Below are 23418 nucleotides of genomic sequence, written 5' to 3'. Positions count from 1 at the left end.
CTTGGTCTCTTTTCTTCCATCATTCCCGTCTTAATAAGTTTCCTAGGATTAGGCTACAGTCTCTGGAAAAAGTTTCTATGGGTTAAAAAATAATACAAAATAATATACGGTATTTTTTTCTATAACACTGTATTGTTACTTAAAGCAAATAGTTGTAAGTTAATTATCATATTCACCAGATTATATTTAAATACCTACTTTTTCACTGTTTCTAGAATTCTATAATGAAACAAAGTACCACAACCACACAACAATATAATAGAAGAAAATCTTCGTTTTTGAATTCGAGATAAAATTTTATATGTAATTCTTTTGGCCAACTTTCGGCCAAACGCTTGGCCGAGTCTGCTAGTTGTGTATATAACGGAATCATCAATGTATAAAATAAAATATAAAGTTTGCCAATCTCTGGAAGTCTTAAATATCCATCAAGCGATCAAGGTAATATAATATAACTTGCTATAATATTACTAGAAGTTATAAGACAATTAAAAAAAAATCAAACAATACCCCGACATGTACACATTTCACGTGTTTAAGATGATGTAATCGTTTAAAAATTGTTATAAGCGGGTTTTAAATAATACATTTAATGTCTGATAAATACTGTTACAGTCTGCTCTTCAGCATAATGCTATATACTAAGCCAGAGCCAATTAATTACAAACACACATTACCCTCTTAAAACGTACATTGTTCATTAAAAGAAAAAAAATGTTATCTGTAATTTTTTATTTTTGTTAATTTCAAATTAGTATGTTTCTGTGCGTTTATTTTGTTAGTAATAAATGTCATATCTATGTCAAAATAATACGTAAATAAAATAACATATTATGTAATCTCCCGACTGGACAAAGCTGGTGACAAAAATGTTCTTAATTTTATCTACTCGACCGTTCGTAACAATAAACTACATAAGATTGGCAAACAACCAATTCCAATTAGTGGATGAAGAAGTTCACTCGTTAAAATTCAATTGACTGCGGTTTGGTATTGGAATAAAAATTATCATGCGGTGTGTAAAGAAAGGGACGGTTTTACCCCATTTTTTGATAAAGTTGTAGTAAATTTAGTAAACAAACATTATTATTTGTATTGACGCGGCGGTTTGTATCTTTGATTCGAAATTAAGGTGTGAATATAGTTAATAAACAAATATAGCAAGTTTATAATTGCGTATTGTTTAATAACGGAATCATCAATGTATAAAGTTTGCCAATTTTTGGAAATCTTGGATAGCCATCAAGCGATCAAGCTATTAAAAATCCAAGAGAGGTTTAAATATTTTTTAATTTTGGGCTCTGAGGACCTGAATCCAGATTGCGTAGAGGGAGCTTAGATGGCATGATTAATTTCTCACTTCAATTCAAAATCAAAATCATTTATTCATACAAACTGCCAGTTCTCAAATCAAGGGCGTAGAACGGAAGAGAAGAGGTGGAAACTCTCCACCTCACTTTCTCTATAAGGTGAACCACATAATAATCCTTAATATCCAATACATCCGCTATCGCGAAAAGAAAGTTACGGTGGAAGACATTGTTTCATACGAAATAATAATAATAAAAATATAACAAAACTAAATCATGCAAGTACACCTCATTTCACGTCCCTTTCAGGTGTCTGACGGTGACAATGGCCTGATGCTTCTCCGTGACCAGATCGTGATCCAAGTGGGTGATGAAGTTGACGGCATGGTGATGATCCGTGCTGGAGACAACCGACAGGGAGTGTGCCCTGTTAAGTTTCTACAGGAAGTGTGACGCTTTAAACTGCCCAGTTTCAGTGTTCTACGAGTAAGTAATAAATCTTAGACTACCGACATTTTTTATGCGGAAAAGCAATCGCTCGAGGCAAGACACGATCACACCTTGGCTTTGTCCGCATCCAGCCACGCGATCAGCTATCCAAATCAAGTAACCTTTACTATATTAGCTTAATAAGCGGTGCTGGCCTAATGGCTTCTTTTTCTTTCTCATCTCTGTCGTGTAAGTCGTGCGGTCGTCAACCACCGTGCACCCATGTATTTTTATTTATACGTACGCAATGAACACTTGGTTGTACGGTGAAGGAAAATTTAGTAAAATCATCGGTCAAGACCCATGTTAATATTAAAAAAGGAGTTCCAGAACTTCCCTCGTTTAACCCAACAAAGGATTATAACTAAAGGCTTTTAAACTAACTATATATAAGCTTAAGACCGGTTCGAACCTCGGCTGTGCACCCAAGAACTTCTATTTAAGCGCGCATTTGACCCTGGCTCGTACGGTTATGGAAAACATCGTGAGCAAACCGATATTTGACACATACAGTGGACGACTTATACCTGGCTCAGAAAGCTGATCACCTACTTGCCTATTAGAAAAACAAATGAACACGAAACAGTTACATAAATCTGAGGACCAGACCCAAAAAGATTCTAGCGCCATTGTGTCTAATACTCAAAAAATTCTTTCCTTTAATCAGTATAAAAATGAATTTATTCCCAGCGACGCAGCTCCCTCTCAAACGAATCCCGAACGTACTTGGCACCAAAACCTTCTAGAAGCGCGCCAGTCACACCCTGCGACAGTGACTCATCGTCATGGCCATATGTGGACTACGAGCGCAGATCGGAAAAGGAAAGATACGAAGCGTCCTTAGAAGGTGTCTGGTGGTGGAAACGACCCCTCGGCGTGAGGCGTTCCACCTGCCGCTGTAGAGCCTCTTCATCATCACGACCTCTCATGGCTCCTTGTACGTCAGGTCAGGAATATTATAGATCTGATGAGCGACCGTTGAACCTTGTTCGGCAGATATATCTGTAAGGGGCCATTGAAAGCCTTTATTTTTCTGTTGAAAGTTTCCCTTTATAATATATTATAATAAGGTACTACAATTATGTGTTTTATAATATGTATTGTTAAAAACGAAAATATTATCGATTTTTTTAAGAGGGTAATCTATTATAAAATAAGTCCACCCTCATATTACAAAATATTTTTTGCAAACATAAAATAATTGTAGTTCCTTTGCGGTTGCTATCCCAATACATTTATAATGGCCTATGATTTAAAAAAATAATCCTTCCATGCCTAGAATTTATTTATAAAATTTCGTATTACGAATTTTATACAGATGCTATTATATACAACATATCATTTAATATAAATTTTATTTAAATATAAAAATATATTTAAGTACTCTGGGTTCAGGGAATTTTGATTACATATAAAGGATATTTAACAATACGTTTATTACATGATTTATTGAAAAATATATTCATAAATCCACCAAAGGTTATACGTAGATCTAGAATCACATAATGCACTTAATCTTAATTAAAATATGTATATATACAGAAATATATGAAACTTATTTAATGTTATAGCAATCTTTAGTACCACCTAAAAATACCCTTATACAATTTAGCATTTAGATTTCTATACATGGTCAAAAAGTAGCGACACCGTCGATGGGCAACAATCGGTACGATGACGTCATACATTTAAACGCGTTATCGAAGTGTTTTTGATTCGATAATAATATGTCGCAGCCATATAGCTTGATACGCCATTTAATAAACAGCCTAGCTTTTTAACTCCGAAGCGGTCTATAGTATATACTACATTCAGCTGCAGCGTTTGTTATTGTGAAAAGTAACAACTTGTTAAATATCTCGATTTTAGTTTGAGTTTGAATAGTTCGATTCGAATTTGAGAGTGGCAGAAATTGTAACTAAATTTAAATTAACATGCTAGGCAAATAATGGAACGTCATCAATACAGGCCTAGCTGTTTGATCAACTGGCTGAATATATTTCAGGCGACTAGTTAAACGGTGCTGTTTAGTGGAGAGGATAGGCTGTTAAAACCGCTTATTAAGTTGGCTGTGACGTATATAAATTCGGACTCAAATTGTTAACCTCCTTGACTGTCCCATACTTCGTGCTTCACCTACTCCAGTGTGCTTCCCACCCCATGATGACCCAAGCCGAGGTCCGTGTCTCGGAGGAGACGCCTTTGCGCTAGAGAAAAGCTCATTTCCGGTAGAGCTCCGCTTATCAAAACAGCCCGAACTGATCTTTCAAGGTCCCAGGCCAACAGGGAGATTCCTTTAAAAAAAATTGAATCTTCGGGTCCATGTTGGAGGGAAACCTTGCCTCCTCTTACCTTCCTATCTGATGAATGAAGATTGATCATTATTGTCTTGGGTTAATACTAACTCAATGTATAGAAAAACTTTAATTTTCTTCAATATTTATAATTACAAGTGAGTAGTTACTTAGTGATTTGCCAAGAAAAAAAGTATGATGAATATCTGGGATCGTTGTTTTTAAGTGTAAGTAATTAATTTTGCAAATCGTGCATTTATGTTGGCCTAGCATAGATTATAGACTAATTACCTATCCAAGCCTTAAATATAGACTAATTTTAAATATTTTAAAAACTCCTACAATTAATTGTAGTATTAAGACGTCTTATGACGCCCACTCCGTAAATATAAACAATTTTCTGAAAATTTAAACGTACTTCTAGTACAATGTATACTAAAAGTATATGTTTTTTTTTTTGTTAATTTTGTTATTATCTTAATTTAACTCTTACCAATTTCGTTCAATGGTTGTATACCGCAATATTTTCGACAATTTTGTTTTCGACAGATTTAACGATGTTCTGCGAAATCCCAAATCTGTTTGAGCGTGGCTCAAGTGTCCAAATAAAAAAATGATTCATATGACCTGGGCCTTGAGACTAAATCAATTTTCGACAGGGGTGACTCACTTAAGATATTTGTATGGCGCTGGCATTTGTCACGTCAAAAAAAGTTTTGGCAGGTTTACGCCTGTTGAAAAGTGATCACGTGACGGAAATGTTCAAACGAATCGTTGAATTTGGTAATTTTACCAACGCTCTCATCCAAACTTAAAGTATAATACAATTTTTGCCAAATGTTTAATTAATAAAAGATAAATTGTATTAAACCTTTTTCTATCTTTATTTAGCGTGTATAAAACCGTCCCCTTTAGGTAAGTACTTATCAAATTTTTAATCACCTTAATTTAGAAAAAATACGAATATAATAGTAATAGGATAGAAGAAATCCGAAATGTTATATATAATATAATTAAATAGATATTTATTGTTACACATGTATGACAACCCTATGAATGTAGGTTAAATCGAGTTATCTTTACTTTGTAATATTATTTTGAAAATTATGTATATCTGTAGTAGTAGATAACAGAGTTGAGTGAACTTTTGAAAAAGTAAGCGTATTGAATTTTAGATTTTTAATCTGTGGCGCCATTTTGTGTATTAAAATATTGTTTCATACAGTCTTTTTCAAAAGTTGTGATACTCAAAGTCACATTAGCGTTGATGGGAAAAAATCCTGAATTATTAAACAGAACCAAATAAACGTGTAAATGATTTTAGTATAAGTGATTAGAGATATATGTGAGTAGATATATGTGATGATATTAATGTTTAATCAGTCGCATAGATATTATCGTTTAAGTTAACAAATTGCTTAACAATCTAGTCTGTGGATTATTTATTTATAGTTTTTTAGTTTTAACGCGTTCTAAATATGAAATTTCGGTTTGTTTTAACATTCCATTCTAGATAATTGTTTTTATGTCAAAATTTGTGTCTAAAACTACTTGTAATTGATAGACACGTTACTAGAAGTCATGACTAATGACAATTCTGTTTCTTAATGTCGTAGTTTAATATACGCACTTTGGAAAATACCTAGGTGTAATCTGTATTTACAAAGTATTTAAAAATATCCAGTTTGGCGTGAGGCAGACATATTTGAAAGGGATTAAGTAAGTTCTTGATTGTATTAAACGTCTTAATGTATTATGTAAAAATCACTGAATGGCAAACCTCCCACTAAGTAATATATTGATTCTAGCCAATTGCTGCAAGAACGAATTATTCAAATATCACATTGTTATCATACAGCAGACCCGACAAACTTTATTTTTAATGAATTTAAAGAAATGGTAAGATGAAAATTATAATTAGGAGTTATATGTATCTAATGCCATACAATTTTTTTTAGGATGGGGCATTTATTACTTGGTAAAAACATTGTTTTAGATTGGTAGGTCAAGCTCATTCTGAGGAGTAATAAAAAAGAGAATTTCAAGAGTAGATTTTACATTAAAAATTGTCGATTAACTCTGCAATGTGTTTGCCTCATGCCCGGATGATGTTGGGACTCAAAATGTATTTAGTTCCTTAATTTATGTACCAAATAAAACTTCCTAATAAAATATATAAATACCATAACATGCTCACTCAATTATCCACAGATATTGCATTATTTATAAAACCTTTAAATTGTGGACACTATAGTGTTTTTATATAAGGCAACATCGAATTTGATTTCAGCTAAGCTGTTTGTTACTTTCAAGAGATACATTTATTTAGTTTTGTGTTAGTTGTTAGGTTTAAAGTTAAAAGAAATAAATAATTATCTGTCAAAAAACTTCGTTTTATTTGTCTATAGATTTATGCTTGTCTGTGTAACCGTTAATTTAAGGGCGGAGTCAGAATCGCATTCGGAAGGAAGAGGATCCGTGCATAGTCTCGCTCTGTCGGACTCCAAATATCCAATACATTTTTGACACTATACAGGCACATTCTGAGTCTCTGTCTGTGGGTCTAAATAATAAATCAATTGCCCTTCGTACACGAGTATAGTGAGTAATGTTTGCGGCTAATGATTACAATAAAGTCTTTTGATTTATACCAAGGCTTTAAAATTCTCGCACGATGTACGGTATGGCCATGACCGTGGTATCTCTTAATAATGTCACGCGAGCTAGCTTATAAAAGTTAAAAAAATTACATTTAAGTTTTTATCAATCAATAAACTGCATTTTATATCTTAATGAAATTCAACACACTGCAGTGTAAACAATTTTTAAATAAATTTTTATATTGAATGCAGCGCCATCTGCAACAACGCACTGTTACTAATTAGAAAATAAACTAGATGGCAGGTATTACAATAAAACTACTACATAAACGGGGGTCTCATTCGAAGTTCAAACCTACTAAAGTAAAGATTAAAATAATTTTTCAATAAATAAAAAAGTACTTGTATACCTAATGCCAAATAAATTATGTATAACTAGTATTGAATTTAATGTATTGTTTTTTCCATATTACGCGACTTTATTATAATAACGACACGGTTCCTGCTTTTGAAATGAAGGTAAAATAATACCAGTGTGGTGATCACTGCACCGCGACTGCCGACCCTACTTTTCACCTCGTAGTGTCGATAACCCTACAGCAGCGTTCGGCCTACCATCACGCCTGCGCGCCGTCACACAGCGGCGGCCATAACTTGTACACATTCCGATGCTTCACAAACGTGTCGCGGAACTCCCATTATAATCTAATGATATATATTCAAGTGTTAGTGCATTACTAGGCAGTATTATAAATATTTTAAATAGTTTTGATTTCCTACAAGTAAGTTCTCTTAATAATGTTAAAGTGTGAAATAATTTATGACTCCAGTGCCGCCGTCGGATCAGTTTTAAATTCCATAGCGTAGATGGCAGCACTAAAAATATTTGACATACCGCGAATTCCAACCATCGTGGGCTCGGCTCAAATGTCAAACGCGACTATTTCGTCAACAGTATCGTGGCGCGATAGTTGGATTTTATAAAATAACAAACAAATAACAACAGTGTGTTTATCAAATCATGGATTAAAAAATAACTTAGTTTTAAATAAGGTCAACTGACGTCGTACAAGGCGTAACATTATAGTTGCTGTGCTATAACTTACGGAGTTTTGCAAAACGTTTCTTATTGATTTTCGTTCTTCATTGGTGTTGTATTGTTATGAATCTTATGTTATCGACCAAGTCTATGATTTAAAGTTTACCAAGGAGTCTAGAAAACCTCAGTGAGCATTAACAAAGAATTGTTTTTGTCGCAGTAAATAAAGATTGAACATATAACTTTGTTCATCTATTGTTTTGAACGTGGGAAATTTTAAATGTAAGTACTAATTTACTTTATTCTTATATCTCTCTTTACTTGTAATAATCATTTATCATCTTCAATTTAGAGTAAAGAGTAACTTTTAGAACACAGGACTACACAATATAGGATAATGACAGGACCTTCAATCGTTAATTTTGTACCATGTTTATATATGTATTGAACATCGTTAATTATATTTATCTATTAATATATCATCGAGTATTTCGTGGTTTGCCAAAGTACAATGACTTACGCCAACCTAAATAAAAATCAAATAGCTATTGTAAGTACGTTGTTACCGGTTTCACGAATGCGGCAAGCAAAAAATTTCGCTGTAGCGAGGGCGTCCATCGAGCATGGCGAAGAATCTCGCGATATCAAGGAATGCGAACGATACAATACTGGAATAACGTTTCCACATACCGAGATAAGAAACCGATAAAACGTCCGATTGCCCAATGTGACCCCGTAACGATAGCCCTAACTTACACGCTAACCACATAGATCAATTTGAATCAGAAGTACTGGTATGGTCTAACTAGGTCTAGTTTTAGGTACTACCAGTTCAAGAAGTTTTCTTTTTAATCTAATTAATTGTTGATATACAATTTATATTAAATAATTACCGAACTGCATAATACAAGGAAACGTGCGTCAGTTTTTTTTTTAACTTACTCTTCTTCCGTTAAAGTTACTTATATTATTTTATTTTTTTTCATACTTTTATTGGAGATACTAAGGAAATTTCTAACGTAATAGGATAAAAATGGAATTCTATTTGTATTTAGATCCTTTGAAATAAAAAGCTGTTAGGAAATCAATCCTTACAACGGTTTGCACTCAAAATATTTTAAAAGCAGCTGCACATACTTAGGTACAAGAGGACGGGGAGCCCTATAAAATTCGAAACATCTGCCAGCACCACGTGCTTGAAGGCTTACTATGAGCTATATTACGTAGCAATCAAATGAAATTACAACTTTTATCCTTGTGTTAGGGTCGAATTTTAAGTGCATAAAATGTATTGTTGTTTCGTCCTGCTTCAAAGTGGGTAACCCCACAGGGGTAGCGATTGTATCGTAAACACGCCGCACCCCAAATTGCCCGCATTGTCAAAGGATTACCAACCTTAACACCACGACTTAGCGAATATGGATAACATAAACTTTCGAAAATAGAATATTATTTTTAAATGGAATGTCAAGGTTCGCCCACCATGTGGCTTTCTTTTGGTACTTGCCAGTACTGGTGACATAAGTTGGTTTTTGATTATTTTCGTAAATAGATTTTACAACTTGTTATAACAAAGCCTTACCGCCTTAACTATAATACGAATATCTCTTTTTATTTCAGTGTCAACTTTGACAGAAAGAGATGAAAGAGTTATAGTTAAAATAGTATGTATGGATGTAATTAAATAGTTTTTATGAATAAGGAAGGAAATCGTTAATACAGAAGCTATATTAACAATTTGATAATAAGAGAGAACACGTGTCACTAGACAACATTTCTAACATTTTTAGCCGATCTGATATAAAAAAACAAACTGCGTATCTATTTGATTCTATTAATCTAAAGTGTTCCCAATATTATCGCGGTCAGCATACCACAGATATTAAAATTACTCTGTGTGAATACAATAAAGTTATTTATTACCCGACAGCTTACGCGCATACAGTCAGGCGAGAAAAATTCTATTGTGGGTAACGTACCAAATTCCACATCAGCGTAACTTACAATCGTCATCACGGGTCACATTTAACCGAATTCAAAGAAACGAAGGTGTGTGATTGAACGACAAGAGCGTCGCCAGCCTATTCAAGGGGGCTGTGGAAGAATTAGAGAATGGGAAAATTATGATTTGTTTAAAGTGAAAATAAATTGACCAATTAATTTTAAAAAAACATTTGGATTCCTACACGTCCGCTTTAGTGACGCCCTTGGTTCTAGTTTAGCCTCTTTCTTAACCGCCAAATGATTCGAATTTACAGAAAATTTATGCCATAGAAAGACATGAACTAAAATGCCCGAAGATAGAATAGATATTTTAACTTATTAATAGGTCTATTATCTTTAATATATTGGTCTTACTACGAATGATTTTTTTTCTTTAGATAAAAGGAAAAGTCAGATATATATATTGATAGATGACTTTATTTTTCAACTGTCAAATAGCCTATTAACCGCGGATGAAGCCCCGATTCACTATGGATAATACGAAGGAATTTTAAGCTTACGAAGCGGTTCATTTGAGGCATAAATTCCGTGACATTCCGTGTTATCTGGAATTTAAAAAATATGTCAGCTATGCTTGGAATGTCCTTAATCACATATCAATTATTGATAGTGGGCATTACGATATAGAATTTTATTTCGCGTTGAGCAACTTTGTTTTGGCTAAACTGAAATATTTTCGATGGAATGCGGAATGTACGATCAGCAGATATTAAATATAAATATTTTAAATGTTTTTTTTTTATTGAAATTACTTAAAGGAATTTTTACGTATGGATCTCAAACTCGATCGTGTGTGCTCGTCTGTGGAGTTTCCTTGCGTATTTAACAATTAATAGAATGATAGGGCATAGCGATGTCAAGTGAAAGCTAATCACCTATTTGTCTATGTGAGACAATTATCAAAGTAAGAAACAGTTGCAATATGCAAGGTTTTATAACTCACTAACCATTCGTTATTGTTACTTGCCCTTGATTAGTGTATTCTCAAACATTATGTGATACTTACATATTAACGCCACCGTGGCAAAAATCCTGGAAACAATTTAAAAATCCGTCGCCGGAATGTCTTTATATTATTTATTATTTGGTTTGTTTAGGTTTAGTTTATTAATATTTTATTTCAATAACTTTTTCCGCTGCGTGAAAGTCGTTAGGGGTAATTCTAAAACTTGCTAATCATTAAATTTTTGATCAACTCAGTCAAGTCAACTGGTGCGGATAGAAATCCCAGCGGCTACATACGGAATTCCGATTTAATTGTTGTAGATTCCACGGGTTTTTGAAAGCAATATCCATACAAAAAGCCCTAGAAAAATTTGCTATAAAAAATTCTATACCAATCATAACTGACGATTTGAAAGGTGTCAGAGTCGTCAATTATTTCGCTGACTGTACCGTAACACATTGAGATGTTTGACCCGCATACGAAAAATATTGAAATTGTAAAACATTAATTTGGTCGCTTTGATAACATTCCTTATTTACTAATTCATACTAGATATCATTTGTTAAATTTGTCTAAAAAATTTTTTTCGGAAATTTTAAATTTTAAAGAATACGGCCTGATGTTGGAGCCATAGACAGTAACACACTAGGCAGGCCTTCTTGAAATAGGCCTTCTCTTCTTGATCCTATTGGTTCGGAAGTACTTCGAGGGGTCAATGAAACAGATCCTAAATTCTATATGTGACGCAGTTTCACTCTCGATCATATCATTAACAAAGAAGGTTCCTCGAAAGGGTTTTTTTTATAACAGGGGGCAAAGGGTAATGACACTCTTATGATAAGTGATACCCGCAAACTTCATAAATCTTGGAGACATTCTGTAGAACAAACGCCGTGGTTTTGTTTATCAAATAATTTTCCTTTGTCATTTTAGACGTAAAAAGCACTGGATGATGTTCGTTTGGACAAAAGACAAAATGTCTGTCCAACGTCTAGTCATAAGTTGAGGAATTTCCGCCTCGATATTTGCATTTATGATTTCACGGCGACGTTCATTCCGAGCCAAATATTTATATACGCAGACATAGGTACATTCCTCCACTGTTTAGCAAGGCCAAAGACTATAGCATATCTTTAGGTGCCTCTCTATTACTGGTTGGCTGTCAGGAAGCGTGTACTATGCCAGATGCAGCAGCTCTACCACAGCCGCAATACCCTTTAACTTTTCGCGGCCATGGTGGCTTTTTTAACCTAAAAAGAACTCGTCATACAAGGCAAATTGGCAGTACAAAGGAGACCTGGCCGCAGACACACGTCTTGGTTGAAAAATCTTAGACAATGGTTTGGTCAAACCACCAAGTCAGTGTTAAGAAGCGTTCATTTGTGCACAGTCGGGCATCGAACCCACTACGTTTGGATGAGAGTCGCAGGCTTAAGCCACTAGGCTCTGATTGTCATTTACTGCAGATTAAGGAAATTGGTTTTTGTCGCATTTGAGAGGGCTTGATTTTCTATATATGTACCAAAGGATCAAGTCAACCCAAAGGCGTAGATTAATATTTTAAAGTTGAAATACTATTTTTCAATCTTTACCAATCTAGGCATGTCAAAAATGTAAATCTCACCTTAAGATTGCATTGTTCCCAGGTAGTTTACCTCATTGATAAATTTAGTTTGTTCCATTCCAGGAAATAACTGTATATGGTAGCACTGTAAATTTTTGTACAACAAAATAATTACCAAAGACTTGCTATAAATGAAAATTACATAAACGTGTCTTAGAAGCATTCAGATTAAATTTAAAAAAAATATTAGTCTACGAAATTTTCAGGCCACGCAATATTACTTACCTGAATACTTAAAATAGAAGATGTACTGTCTTTGCCTTCAACAGATTAGCGCTGATGTAAGTTGGAAAACTGCAAAACACGCACAATCTAGGTCAAACATTGTATTCATAATATTGAAGCCAATAGCAGCTATGTACTAATGAGGAATTAATTATAAATATATTTACCAATTCCGACATACTTATACGTTTACATCATTGCTAAAGTATTCAAACTATTATTGTTTAGATATCATTTTGCTGTTAATAGGAGGTAGTAGAGCTTTGAATGAAAAATATTTGGCCAGAAGCACGCAATAATATACGACTACTCAATCGGTATCAAAAATGTCACGAAACTTAGATCGAGACAGTCTGATTCTTTCCCAAAAATCTTGGTTTTTGCCCGTTATAATATATACCGCTTATGAACGAACGAATGAAGGAGGCGATATTAGTTATATAGTAATAAACTTATTTAATATTGAATTACAGTGAAAATGGAAAAGGTGGAATCTGCGTTGGACGTGTTATCGCGAGCTGCGACGATGGTGCAACCGTGTCCCGCATACCCGGCGAGTGATTCAGACGGCTTCGGTGAGTACATATTAATCTATATTCGAATGTAAAAATTAATACTAAGCCAGTATGTATATTGCGCGGTATTCGAAATTAAAAAAAAACCTATGTCAGTACGTTCATTGTACTGTATTCGAAATTTAAAATTTAAATCTATGCCAGTATATTTCTTGCAATGTATTCGAAATTTAAAAATTAAACTTAAAACAGTATATTAATTGTTCTCTCTTCAAAATTTAAAAATTAAACCTAAGCCATTACTTAATATATTAATTGTACCGTATTCGAAACACTAAAATTAAATCTATTTAAATTTATACGAAATTTAAACTTATTATTGGCTTTCGCGGGAAGTGTATGCTCTAGTTCTATTTTAAACCTGGTTTTAAAGTAATACTGAAACGAAATAAAAAGATGGTTGATACTTTGATACCAACGATTCTCTGTACAGTTTATAGTTTAAAGAAGTAAAAAGTATTAAACTTCTCCTCCGCGTCAGATCAGATTAAGTTTATTTTTATTATTTAGTTATATATAATATTACTTTCAGCTTATTAAGCAATAGTAAAAAGGTACACATGTGTAATTGTGAACTAAATAAATACATAAATACTACACGTTTCACCTCGACGTCCGTCGTTCCACAACTAAGCGTATTTTAAGGCAGTTTTTTCCGCCCAATATCCCTATGTAGAACCTGCTAACTGTAGTAAACGAAAAAAGCGTACCAATTCTTTAACACTAGAAAGACGGGAGCAGTCATTTGACTGTCAATTTGAATTTAATGTTGAATAATTCACAAACCATTTGACGCAACGTATTAAAACTTTGTGACTTTTATTAATATTAGTAGTTAAATAAAACTATGTATCAAAATAACTCACATCGCTTTTGTTTATTATTTAAAATCTTGATATACCGACAAAGACGGCGGCAGTCATTTGACGGCTGAGATCCGATAAGTGTTTATAAGTTTCAAGTTTAAGTTTTTAAAAGTTTCTGAGCTTCAAGGTCTTATCACCTCTACCGACGGTACGTCGTGGTCACTTCAATTAGACAAATTTGCACTACTATCAGACGTTTGGAAGAAATTTATTGAGAACTGCTTATCATGCTACAAGCCAGGAGAAAATTTTACATTAGACGAACAACTGTTTTCTACTAAGGTTAGCTGCAGGTTTCTTCATTACATTGCTAACAAGCCTGATAAGTTTGGAATAAAATTTCTTGCTTGTGTCGATGTGGATTCAAAGTTTGTGCAACGGCTTTCCTTATTTAGGAAAGGACGAAAGCAGGCCACAAAACCAAAGTCTTGGTGAATCCGTTGTTATGCGTCTCGTGGAACCTTTTGCAAATACTGGCCGAAATATAACTACTGACAACTTCTTTACATCGATAAGCTTGGTAAATAACTTGCTCGCAAAACGCACTACGATTGTAGGAACTATGAACAGGGCACTACGAGAGATTCCACCTTACGTCTAATCACTTCATATGATTTTGTTTGAAACAACAATCCTGAAATCCGATAGATGTACACTCACAATTTATCAAGGAAAACGAAAAAAGAACGTGTTATTCCTTAGCACGTTACATAACAATGTTGAAATAGACTTCAATCACCCTAAGAAAAAGCCAAAAACTGTGCCTTTCTACAATGCACCAAGTACGGCGTGGATGTGGCTTACCAGATGGCATAAAATCATAGTGTCAAAGCGGCATCTCGAAGGTGGCCGTACATTTTTTCAATTCTTCTCGATATTCTACTCAAAATCCGGAAACTCGGAAAATGTTATGTACAAAAGTACAAAAATAAAACTAATAAAGACACTTGTAAAAAGCCACTTTGCGGCTCTTGTAATGTAAAGAAAATGTTAATTGTAAAATATGTGTATAAATATTATAATTAATCATACATCAAACCCTGTTTTATTACTATAGTTACCATTTTTAACAGCTAAAATAATAAAAAAAGGTATAATCTATTGGAGGAGTCATTTGACCGGTCGCCGTCTTTGTAGGTAGATAGATTTTCCCGTCTTTCTAGTGTTAAAGGCCGGCAACGCACTTGCGAGCTTTCTGGCAATGTGAGTGTCCATCGGCGGAGCCTCCTGCCCATTTGCATCCTATTACATTAAAAAATATCTAGATACAAAAATCAATGTAATTTTTACAACATTGAGAGTGTCCATGGGCGGCGGTATCACTTAACATCAGGTGAGCCTCCTGCCCGTTTGCCCCCTGTTCTATAAAAAAAAATGTACAGTGAATATGTATGATAAATTTATGACATGTCCTGCTAGTACCCGAAATCTAATATAAACAATTTGAATGAGTTGCCATCAAAGCAACAGACAAAATGATTACAGTGAATCGGTATGCCGGCTGGGACACTGTCCATATGTTAGATGGCATTTGGCCTTGTGGGCGGGTCGCATTCCTCGCCACTCACAGCTGACTTAGTTGTCTATGCTCTCTTTATAACCGACTTGGAATTAGGTGTAAAACATCGGCATAACCCGTCGCCTTGAGCGATTTGAACAATTGTTTATATATCTGCGAAATTTCGTATATAGATTATTATTGTTGGTGATTAATAATTATTAATCTTACTTTTTATTGTTTCCCAGTAAGTGAATTATGTATGAAATAGAGAAATAAAGTTATTTTTAACCTTAATTAATAATTGCTGCAATCGTTAAGGGTACAAACGCTAGGTCCCCACGAACCAAGGGTCTCGATAGTTGTTTAATAATTGTCATTGTAATAAACTCAATAATAAGTATAAAAATAGACTTGAAGCGATATTGATATTTTAACTTAAAATTTAATGTTAAATAATGAACGTAAGGTCATTAAACTTAAGATAACTATAAATATTAAATTTTGGTAATTATTTGCGACGCTGTTCCTCTATTTTTTGTGTACATATAATAATAGCCTTTAATTCAGATACTTTTCAACATTGCCCTTTTTGTAAAAGGCCACTAAGCCCTTCAATTGAGAGTCTAGCCTTTTAACTAAACATCGCCGTTTAAAATATAACGGCCTGAAAGATATTCAACCGTATTGTTTGTAACGTTTAATAAACTGGCTGGCTAATGCTTAGGCCATTCGTACGATAGAGTGACCATGCGGCAGAAAATCTGACAGTGACCAAACTTTCAGTGTACTTGTTCAAACTTGTGTTTTGCCGACGCCATGTTGACACTTTGAAGAGTTTCCTTTCGAGTTTGAGGATAGCAAAAATTGGAACTTAATTAAAACTGTCAACAGTATAGGCAAGTAACATCATCGATGCATGTCAATTGCCTAGCTGTTTGATCAACTAAATATTTTTCAGGCCGTTTGTTAAACGGCGCTGTTTAGTTAAAAGGCTAGGCGTTTGATTGAACGGCTAAGTAAACTAGCTGGCTGTGACATAAATACTTAAATACATAGTACATAAAACCAGCACTGTGAAAGAAACAAATCAAACAAAAAATCTTTTAATCGATATTTTATCACTAAAGTAATTTACTGAACAATCGAAAAACATTATGTTTAAAATTCTGTTCTAGGGAAACAGTGTTAAGTTTTTCCGTCGTCACTCGACCGAGTCTTCCTGGGTTTTTATAAGTTTAATAAACATTGCTTTGAGTGAAGCATTTATCCACTCTCTTCAAGGTTTTTAATAACGAGAATTATTCTCTATGTTAAAATCTCATACATTTTTGTTGTACGATATTTATTTATTTATTCCAGTAAATTTTTCTATCTTAAGAGTTACTACTAATTCGATAGAATTCCAAAATAATTCCCGCACCAACTATCCTACATAAAAAAATTAAAGTTATATTCCTAAATCTTATAACTAACAATATACCTCTCTTCCCCTTGGCGTTGGGTTAGTAGAAGTGTGGGAGTCACTCTGCATCTTCTACCGCACTAACCATGAGTCCCATGGGGAATGTTCAGGGGAGTTGTTTGAATGAATTCCAGCAGCTTAGTTTCGTCAGCGGGAGTCGAGGCAGACTATCAGCTGCCTGTTGAAGTAGGAACTGAACTAATTCGACTTACCGTCCTTTGAGGCCGTACCAATTCTTAAAAGGCCGGTAAGGCACTCGTGAGCCGTCTGGTTTTATGATTGCATTGGCGGCAGTATCGTTGCCCGTTTGTTATGTAAATAAAAAATCAAATATGATTAGAATGTATTCGTGTGTGCGTGTGTTTGTATGTGTGTGTTGAACATCAGAATAACAAAATAGTCATACATTTTCCGCATACTTTGAAACAAGTTCGAAGATTATCTTCACATTCTAGTACGAATCCGTGTAGGTTAAATGCTTGGAAAATTAAAATACTTCGCATTCCACGGGAAAAATTAGACAATTGACAATGATCCGCTCACTTATTCTATTTGACCTGTTTCTTTCTTTTTTTATTTTGTGTTGTGGCTTAATTAAGAGATATTCACAACATTGTTAAATATATGACTTGCGTCTTCATTTAAAATAAAATCCTAAAAATTAATTTATGTTTAGATATTAAGTATATAAATATTGTAAGAAATAATATTTAATATTATATTTTAAATTTACGAATGATTCTTACTCCCTTTGAATTAATTCGACCACGGCGCGTTTGGGATCTTAATTGTTTACAAACAACGCGTTGATCACATATAATTATGCAACGTGACAGTTGCGCGGGCGCACGCCGATTTACTTTCGTTGGTTTGCGTGCGAGCATGCGCCTGTCAAGCTGCAAGAGAAAGCGCTTAGGAATTTGGCCAGCCAACGTGCCACTGAGCAATCAGATAACAAATGTCGCCGGAATTAGTTTGATTAAAACAATAAAGACTTGGATATAGGTTTTGTTTCAACACGAGCCGTTTTCATGTAAAATTTCATCAAGAACTTCATGTGTAGAAGTCTTCCACAGTCCTTGTGTACGACAAGGCACTTTCTCTTGCGAAATAAAAAATTTTTTTATAAAAGTGAAACAATTATAATTATAACTTGTATATATATTATATTATTATATATGTGTTCGTCAAATACGAAAAATGACGAAGTTATCCGCGATCACACTTAAACAGTCGAATTAAGAAACCTACAAAAGACTTCAAAAGGGTCTTAACAAAGCTAATAAAAGATTTTGAGCTGTGGTTTTTTGTAAAAAATGTTTTATACCATTATAATTATTAGAATAAGAGAAACATTTTATTAATAACGTTATGATGAATTTTGCTTGCTCTCACATTGAGACGTTACGGTTTCCAAATGTAGGTTGCAAACAACAGTTATGTGTGGAATGCAACGATCGCAATTCGTAACCGCTCAATAAATCAAAATACCTACCGTTAAATATGGGCTTGTTTGGTTATGATTGCTCAAATCAGTGAGGCCATGGCCTTGGATCCATTTATATTTTTACAATTTATGACGAGCACGTAAAGCTATCCTTATTTCTAGATACTTCTAGATGATAGGTATGAAGGAAGATGAAAGAGTCTTCAAGCTGTAATAGCTAGTCTCAAAAGCGGTCGTGGTCGAGACAGTTCTATTTATCCTATTGATCTGCTAAGAAATGACTGATTCGCACATAATTGTAGAGTTCATGGGTTTTTTTTAATGAAACAGGGAGCAAACGGGCAGCAAGCTCCCGTGATGTTAAGTGATGCCCATGGACACTCTCAATTAGAAAGCTCTTTTCTTGAAGGACTCTAAGTCGAATTTCTTCGGAAATACTTAAGTGAGCACGTCATAGTGGTGGTGCGCATCAGATACTGCCTTAAGAAACTCAGTATTGGAACGGCGGACGTCGAGGTGATACGAGGTGAAATTCTGCCTCGACGTCCGATGATGAAAATGTGCAGGTATCCAAAAAAGTCCTCGGAACACTAATTAGTAAATGCTGAGTATTTGTCTAAATTATCATTTTAATAACACTTTCAAAAAATGGAAAAACCTTGTTAGTAACACATATCGAACACATGTTTTGTAAACGTGAGACAATACGAAATAGTTTAGATAACTGATCTCGCTTGGCTGCCAACGAAATGGAATTCGTTATTAGAAATTCTACTTAGATGACTTCATTGGATTCCAATCAATCGTGCGCAGGATTGCACGCACCATTTTTGTCACCCGATAATCGAATTTATTAACTTTCGATTCGATTAATTTGACAACGAATTTCTCACTTTTTATTAGCACATTATAAAAGCATTTAGTGTTTCAATATTTTAGTAATCGCTCTCCCATAACGTTCATTATTAACAAATTGATAATTTCTTCCACATCTGAGCGTTTAGGCAGTTTTCACCACCACATGGAACCAGCTAACCACTGAAGTATTTCCGATTAACTTAGGGTCTTTTAAAGCAAGAACAATGCACTTATTACACCGGCAACGCAATCGCGAGCCTTCTGGCATTGAGTGTCCATAATACATCCATCAGAAAAAGCATTCTGCCCGTTTGTTATTTAAAAAATATCGCATAATGTAGTAATTAAAATACATCCTCGTTCATAAAGATGATTTTAATTAGCCAGCCAGCAATTGTAGTGTTTTTATTAATATTTTGGCTATAGTTTTTCTAAATAACATGATTTGTTTGATTATTATTTTTTTTATTTATAATAATCCGTACTTATGAACTTCAATATATATTCTTAAATATAAAACACTGAACGAAAAGCTAGTAGGAAACTGCGCCACTCTATAATTAATTATAATAAAAATAATAATCCAGTGGCAACGCTGCAAGGCACTTTGCATTAGATTGCAACCGATCTCATACATAAGGAGATGATTAGCCTTCTGACACAAGTCACTTAGATTTAAAACATGTCAGTTGACGATATTTTCCTCCATCGTACGAGCGAGTGTTGGATGCGCATATAGATAGAAAGTCTGGTGCAGCCGATATCATACCTCAAGGATAAGAGTCGCACGCTCAGCCCTATGCCAAGACTATTCCAATTAAAATATTAAAAAAAACGTTAAGCCTCTATCAGCTGTACTATGATAGTTGGCGTCACTGCCGCCATTTTGAAAAATTTGTAGTGTATGGTCTTGTATAGTATAACATCGAGTTATTGTTTGCTATTTCGCGATGGAAGTCGTACGTCTTCAGCCATGACACGTAGGGTTGTACTAGTTTGATACAAAGCATGTCAGGGCTACACAGTACTCGTGTCAGAGCCGGATTTAGGGTGAGGCAACAATCGAGGAGCCCCAACAATCGAGACTTCGGAAAAATGTTTTAAATTCCGTATAGGAAACACTAGTAAACCACTTTTCTTTTAATATGTTTGTTAAATACTTAAAGACTGAAAAAAATGATATGGGGCCTTCAGATCTTTGTTGCCCGGAGGCCTCGAGACGTCTAAATCCGGCCCTGACTTGTGTAGAAGTTGTGCAACAAGGTTATAAATGGAATTGGAAAATTTCTCTTTAAAGAAAACTGAACGCCATACTCGATTGGAAAATGTTTATATGTTTTTCAAGCACTGGCAAGTTATAATAATAATATAGCCTTTATATTTCAAAACACACACCGAAACGATCTGTGATCATTAAAATATTTTCACCACAGTCTATCTCTAGTCCGGTGTGCCTCTTGGCAAAGGCATCCTTTAACCATTTCCACTGTTCCCTATCCTTTCCGACTCTTTGAGTTCGTCCTCCAATCTTTTGCGTTGTCGGACTCTTCTTCGTTTTCCGTCTCTAGGGTACCATTTCGTCAATATTTTGCTCCATTTATGGAAATCCCATGGGGGAGCTCCGTAGCTTATGGCCTGTTCACCATTTCATTCGGTCCATCTTAGTGTAGATGTCACACCTGTTCTGGCTTTGTCTTATTTTCCTATTCTCAGCATGCTTCTTTCCATGGCTCTTTGGCAGTAGATTCTATTACAACTGATTGATCTGTTTGTAACCGTGTCTTGAATTAACATCGCACCCATATTGACAGAGTTACAAGATAAGCGAGGTGACATTTTTAACCTCACCTGCAAAAATACCTATTTAATTATAATTTCAATTTTACTGCTACGTAATTCTTGGAAGTTTAGCTATTTAATTTTTATTGTGTATTTGTAGAGCGAGGGTAAAACTTGCTGAGTTTCTTGCCAGTTCTTCTCAGAACAAGGGTTCGGTTTTGCGAACGGATGGCGTGGTCTGGCTCTTTCGCGATTGTTTTAACAATCTTGACATTCATAAGCATGCTAAGACGCATCTAAACTGAATAAACGTATTTTGATTTTGAGTTAACGAACCGACATTCCGTCACATGAGAGTAAAGAAACAACCTACAAATTATCTAAATAAATATGCAATTGCCAATTTTATCATTAATAAATCCTTCAGCTCTGTTTTCTTAAAATCTTGAAAATATTCTATGTCTACCAAGTATCTTTAAATTCCCAGTCAAATAAAAGATATTGGGTGTCTTCACATCGTTATCTATCCGATGGGCCTAAACGTTGTATGTAATTCCGCTATCAATTTAGTTGGTACAAATGATTTCTGCGTAATTTTCAAACGTTCGCGCTTTCTGACTTTTGTATGTCAGAAATTTATTCAATTTTGTCATACGGGAGTCGTAGTTATTTATTTGACTCTTAGCCTAAATAAAAAGCATAAAGCCTTGGCCTTGAGGGCTTTTACAGCTTACTTCAGGCTGTTAGCTTAGCTCGGCCAGAATGAGCGACTACCCGAAGGTCGTCCTGCGAGACTCAGATCTCAGCTTGGGCCGTCACGGGGTTGTCAATGGCCTGAATAGCCATAAGTTAGGCCATAGGTCATAAGTTCACTGAAGTATGGAGTACAATTTAACGCCTTCCCCGGTGAAGGCGGATTTTTACCATAATCTGATTTTGACATGTCGGATCCTCTTACAGGCCTTTTTCGTCCGGAAAGCACTGGGTCCACTAAATACAACATAGATACTTCATTTAACATTGCATAGCAAATTCCTTAAGGCGCTATATTTATTGTAAACGAACGTGTTAACAAGATTGGCATGCTATTAATGATTGACACGCGCCAATTTAGTATCGCATACCGATGTGATGATGGCAAATTAGATAAGATCATTTCAATAGTCTTATTGTTTGGAATTTCTAATTGCATTTTTAAATTTAGCTTATCGTTAAAGTGATGTGTTTGTATTATTGTTTGAATGGTAGTAAGAATATAAATAGGACATTATCAAGGGTTCTCAACGTATTTCTGCCATGCCCCTTTTCTAAAGCATACTATGTAACGTACCTATAAAATTTTTAAATATTAAACAAAGCAATTATTCACTTAAGAAACTTAAAAACACAGTAAGTAAATTTTTAGAACACAAGGAAAACTGAAATTCAAATTCCAAATAATTAAAAAAAAGATTTTTATACATTAATTAATTATTTTAGTGAGATATTTGCGCTAAATACTTGCACAGAAATTTCTTATTAGGTGGCAACTTTGTCAGTTAGAGTCTAAAGACTCAAATTCACCCCCTGTGGGGCGTGGGCCCACGTTCGTTATGCCCCCGCGAACTTCGTTTCTCCTGCCTAGCCTACCTTTATAACGAAAGATGCGCACATAGACAGAAAGTCCATGGGTGCACAGTCGGGGATCGAACGTAAGTCACTGGTGATGAGAGTCGCACGTAGGAACTAGGCCAACACTATATAATATTAGGACTAAGTATTGTTTGTACTATGCTAAAATTTCTTGAATTTTATTTAGCTGTCTGAGTTCTCTAAGCAATGTATGTTTTGCTGGAGATTAATACTACGTCTGCTAGATAATACGTCTAACATTCGATTTTAGATTAGATCTCTCATTACCAAGTTAACTATGAAGAGCTCATCATCAGTTCTGTAAGGTCACGGGTGGAAACCAACGTTGCGCAACAGAGTGCAACGGTATGCATCCGTCACGCTTAGGAAGCTGGAATAATTACATATATCATACGAGGAATTCAATTTGCTCTGTGATCTTGATAGGCATTCTGTGAAGAAGCTTTTGATATAAATTTAGTTTAACCAATTAAAGAAAAATCTTGCACGTGCATGTTTTTTGTAATTGTTTCTTTCAACCGAAAGAGGGCGCCGTAACAAGTTTCATGTTGTTCCTAAATTTCGATAGATGGCTCTGTTAGTTCCGAAAGCATAATTTATTAACTAATGTAAATAGGACACTGAAAGTAATAAATATGTACCTATTTTTCAAGTAGCTTTAACCTTATTCATATTATATTATCATATATTTTCACTGAATGTCTCAATATCCCGTGGACTCAATAAAACATCTAAAAATTGTAAACAAAATATTTAAAAATAACATT

General features: G+C 34.5%; 2 protein-coding genes across 5 annotated transcripts in view; both read left to right on the top strand.

Annotated features, from left to right (window-relative positions):
- The window catches only part of LOC110999062, a 140091-nt gene extending 136950 nt beyond the window's left edge, over positions 1-3141 (top strand). For 2 of the 4 annotated variants that reach the window (XM_045629728.1, XM_045629727.1), the window contains 2 exons: positions 1620-1796; positions 2490-3141. In XM_045629728.1, the coding sequence (XP_045485684.1) occupies positions 1620-1763 (144 nt within the window). In that variant the 3' untranslated portion in view covers positions 1764-1796; positions 2490-3141. The remainder of the gene's footprint in view (positions 1-1619; positions 1797-2489) is intronic. The other 2 variants (XM_045629729.1, XM_045629730.1) reach the window with 2 other exon arrangements.
- Positions 3142-7348: 4207 nt separating this feature from the next.
- Positions 7349-23418, top strand: part of LOC110999075 — a 28447-nt gene continuing 12377 nt past the window's right edge. The window contains exons 1-2 of the mRNA XM_022267963.2: positions 7349-8014; positions 13005-13106. Coding sequence (XP_022123655.2) covers positions 13010-13106 — 97 coding nt within the window. The 5' untranslated portion in view covers positions 7349-8014; positions 13005-13009. The remainder of the gene's footprint in view (positions 8015-13004; positions 13107-23418) is intronic.

Source organism: Pieris rapae, chromosome 10 (assembly GCF_905147795.1).
Source record: "Pieris rapae chromosome 10, ilPieRapa1.1, whole genome shotgun sequence".
Taxonomy (NCBI): Eukaryota; Metazoa; Arthropoda; class Insecta; order Lepidoptera; family Pieridae; genus Pieris; species Pieris rapae.
The sequence above is the reverse complement of the archived record's forward strand: the minus strand, read 5'-3'. Positions and strand labels throughout refer to the sequence as shown.